This window comes from Pteropus vampyrus, unplaced genomic scaffold, assembly GCF_000151845.1.
Source record: "Pteropus vampyrus isolate Shadow unplaced genomic scaffold, Pvam_2.0 Scaffold3681, whole genome shotgun sequence".
In the NCBI taxonomy this organism is placed as follows: domain Eukaryota; kingdom Metazoa; phylum Chordata; class Mammalia; order Chiroptera; family Pteropodidae; genus Pteropus; species Pteropus vampyrus.
This window is the reverse complement of record NW_011892462.1, coordinates 1-4,187: the sequence shown is the minus strand read 5'-3', so window position 1 is coordinate 4,187 and position 4,187 is coordinate 1. Positions and strand designations below refer to the sequence as shown.

Here is a 4,187-nt window from a genome sequence, read left to right as displayed (position 1 = left end):
CAGGGGGAAGATACTGACCAGCAAGGCCTGGGCCCCCAACCGGACTGCCAGGCGCCGCGGCAGGCCCATCTTCACCCCGCCATCAGCCAGCGCATCCAGTGCCATGAATGCCTGTGGAGACAGTCACTGAGCCCTGAGGCAGCAGGCAGCAAAGACACTCCTGAAGGTCTGCTTCTTCTGATGACTGGAGCTGGTGCCAAGGATCAGCCTCCCTACCAGTCAACTGCATTCAAGAGGTGGACGACACCCCCAAGCCTGCCTGCTATCCCATCTTGTTCCCCTGGGTCCCCAGAAGATTGAATAAATATATGAGGGCCTCACATAGGCAGGCCCACTGCCGCTGAGCCCTGTGACGGCATCGATCAGGTCCTCCTCCACCTCGGTGCAGAAGCCCACACTGCTCATGAGCTGTTCCAAGAGCTGCCCATCCTCCACCAGGGCATGGGTGCCTGTGGCGTACACCGTGGCACCCTCCCGCACCAGCACAGGTGTGTTGGTCATGCAGCGAATCACCTTGGGGGCCGGCTGAAATGCCATCAGCTTCTGGAGCAAGAGAGAGGGCCAAGTGAGTTGCCAGGGCACAGCTCCCACTAGCACCCACCGCTCCCCTCACAATGAGGCACCAGGGCTGGGACGGGTACCTTCTCCACTGAGCTGATGGTAACACCGGCTGCACAAGAGACTACAATGTGCCTGGGCTGGACATCGGCACCGATCTCATCCAGAATGAAGGGGATGATGTGTGGCTTCACAGCCAGAAACAGGACGTCGCTGTTCCTCACTGTCTCCTGGTTGCTCCGGGTCAGGTTCACCCCCATCTTCTGCAGGAGGAGACTCCCAGCTGACAGTGCAGCCTCGCCAGGCCCAGACGCTCCCACGGAGCAGTGAACCCCTGTCGGGTCCACTCTCCCAGCTGCAGCCTGGAATTCCCTGCCCTGTCCTCTCAGAACCTGCCCCTCGCCCCACTGACACAGTTTTCCAGTGTTGCTACTGGGCAAGTGAGCACAGGTGCTGGGCATGGACGAGCTTCTCCATGGCAACCAGGAAATGGCTGTCCCACATCCCCACCACTCTGGCACCCAAGGCACGGCTCTGCCAGGTAAAGAGGCTCCATGGCTGGAAAGCGGCAAAAGGAAAGGAGAAATGCTAGCACCCAATAGTCGGAAGCAAAGCTGGGTCGGGCTCTATCCCAACCCCAGACACTTGTTCATCAAACAGCATGGTCTCTGTGCGGTCCAGGGCCGGGCTGATGGATACCTGTCCCTCTAGGACTCCGAACTGAAAAGCAGGGGGCCTCCAGTGCTAGGAACATCGGCCATCCTAGACGCAGACACTGCCTGTCACCTGCCTCATTAAACATTCCCTCCCACACCACCGCTGACCACCACAGGGGCACAGTACATCAGGCCATCCTTCTCCTGGGTCTCCACCCTCTTCCCCCACCTACCCTGAGTGCGGACACCGTGGGCAGGTCCATTTCCGGCGAGCTGGCTATTATCTTGTGAGCCGACAGGATGCCTGCAGCATACAGGGCTTTTCAACGGAGATCACGGCCCACCCAGTCCCCATGCTCTCCCTGGGAAATCAGAATCAAAACCCACCACCTCTAACAGCCCTCAATCCCTTACACCAACAGAACGCTCTCTTGCTGCTTAACAGGCCTCCCCCACCAGACGCAGATAACCCCTTTCTTCATGCATGCGTAGGTGGAGGCGGTTCACAGTCCAGGCCCGGGGACGCCCGCGCATCCGCCTCCCGCCTCCGCCTCCCGCCTCCACGCGCTTACCTGCGGCCGTGAAGCCGCGCGCCAGGGCACAGGCCAGCTGGCCCGCGCCGATGAAGCCCACGCTCATGGTCCTGGGCTCGGCGTCTACCCGGCAGCCGCAGGAATCCCGGGCTCCGGCGTACGCTAGGGAGAGGGCGGAGGCGGGGCAAGGGCCCAGCGTTCGGGGGGCGCGCCCCGAATGCAGGATTCAGGGGGCTTCCACCGGCTTCCGGCCGGGGGTCCCGCGACCTCTCAGCAGAGCCTCACACGGCCCCGCCCCTCCCAGGCGGCCAATCCGAGGCTGGGTCGGGGCTCTGCGCCCGCCTCCTGCGCACGGGATTGGCGGGCGGAACGTCGGACGCGACTCCCGGAAGCCCGGATGTATGCCTCGCGTGCGTCCGCCCTCGCCCGCCCGGGACCTCAGTCCCGACCAGGGGGTCGGAGTTGTCGTCCCGACAACCTCGGGGCTGACGGTTGAGGTCGAACTGAGGTCTGGCTAATATTATTTTTGGCACTGGCCATCAGCCGCAGGTCGTGGGCCAGAGAAGTTCTCCAGGTTGCGGATTTGAGGCGACGAACGTTCAGACAGGATCGTGGAGACCTGTGAGCTCCCAGCCGGACATCTCGGTACGCCCCGGGATTTCCGCTTGCTCCTCCGGGCCCAAGCGGGGAGGCGACGGGGGCAGCCCCGGTTATTCACTTGAACTTGCATAGATCACGCGAATTGGTCTTAAGTATATTGCAAATAGGGTCAGGTCTGTTTAGGAAATGATCGGCTCGCTAGGGCCTAGCTAAGGTATAGGGAGAGACAGCTTCCCTACTGTCTGTCTACCAGTTTTTCTAGTCCTTTCCGTATAATTCATACCTCCACCCCCAGCGGGGGGCTGCTTTCTGCGATTTTCCTGTAGCTAATCACTGTTGCACAAGTCCCCAGGCCTTCCGTTTCTGCACCCTTAAAAGTGAGGACCAAATATTTACTATGAAGCAAAATAGTATTTCTGTGACTTCTTCTGATTAGAAAAGTAATGCATGCATATTAAGGAAAATTTGGAAAATACAAGAAAAAAATAAAGTCGAAATTACTCATAATCATACTTCCTAAGGATAGTTTCTTATAAAACATCTTTGGTGTGTTTCCTTACATTATTATTTTAATGCATATATACTTTTTCCATCATTGGAAATGATGTACATGTAGTTTTGAAATTTCTATACTAGATATATAATAAGCATTTTCCAATGTCACTGAAGAGTTATTTAAAACAAGATTTTAGTGACTACCTAGCATTCCATTACATGGAACCTTGGTTCCATTACCGAACCAAGTCCTGGGGATACAGCCAGGAACAAAACACACAAAAATCTGTGTGTATGTGGCGGAGGTTGGAGTGTGGAGAACAATGGTGTCTCACTCCTGTCAGACCCGTTATATACATCCATCCCTTTCGTGGTTGCCTTGGTAATTTCCTGCTTCAGCTTCCAGGAGTAGAGGTGAAATATGAAGAAAACCACAAGGGCTTCGGAAAGGAGGCCATGCGGGTGACTCCAGTGCCTGCTTGATCCCGAGCCAGGGCAGCCCACACAAGGGAGGGGACTGCCAAGGCCCTTGGTCTTCCTGACTAAGCTTGGACATGTGAGCCACTGGCCAGAAACTGGTTATTTTACTTTGAGAGCTATTATTTTTTCATCTCTAGTATTTAAAGTTTATGTTACAAAGTTGTATTATATGCTTTAATGGTAGGCCATCCCATGTCATTCTCTTGCAATGACCTTGCTGACTCTAAAGGCCCATTTCATTGGCATTGTGGCCTCTGCCGTGGCTGCCATGGCAATTATATCTGATTTCTTCAGAAATTCCTTTGGACTGAAGTGTTGGATGGATGAGATGGATGAGAAGAGGAAAAGCCCATCCTCCCAACCCAGCCACTTAAAATATGCCCTCAAGGAGGGCTCCAGCCTGGTACTGCCATCCTGCCGTGGACGGATACTCTCCATGTCTGGCACTGTCTCCTTGGTGCCCACTGTATATTTTTACTCCATAAGAACAGACAGAGAAGTCAAAAAGAAAATGGGGACGTTCAGTAAGCCTTGGGGGCTGCCCACCTTTACACCCTCCTCCAATCCTCTCACCCACCAGTCAGATGGATTCAGCCCTTCCTGCCCTCTTCCTCACTCCCCTCGTCCTGCCCCCTCGTCCCCTCCAGCTGAGTGGTTCCAGCTCGTTTCTGTGCTCCGGGTCCCAAAGTTCAAAGCAAGGTGTCAGTTGATCTGGGTTCTTACCTGGAGGCTCTGGAGAAGCATCGGCTTCCAGAAGCATTCGTGTTGGCAGAAGTGGGTTCCACATGGCTGTAGGACTGAGGTCCCCTTTCCTTGCTGGCTGTCAGTTGGGAGTTGTTCTCAGCTTCTAGAGGCCACTCACGTT

General features: G+C 55.6%; 1 protein-coding gene across 1 annotated transcript in view; it reads right to left on the bottom strand.

Moving 5' to 3' along the window:
- Positions 1-2,050, bottom strand: part of LOC105310448 (pyrroline-5-carboxylate reductase 2-like) — a 2,802-nt gene extending 752 nt beyond the window's left edge. The window contains exons 1-5 of the mRNA XM_011386627.2: positions 1,787-2,050; positions 1,448-1,518; positions 642-821; positions 322-543; positions 3-111 (exon numbers count right to left, since the gene is read on the bottom strand). Coding sequence (XP_011384929.1) covers positions 3-111; positions 322-543; positions 642-821; positions 1,448-1,518; positions 1,787-1,853 — 649 coding nt within the window. The 5' untranslated portion in view covers positions 1,854-2,050. The remainder of the gene's footprint in view (positions 1-2; positions 112-321; positions 544-641; positions 822-1,447; positions 1,519-1,786) is intronic.
- Positions 2,051-4,187: the final 2,137 nt, after the last annotated feature.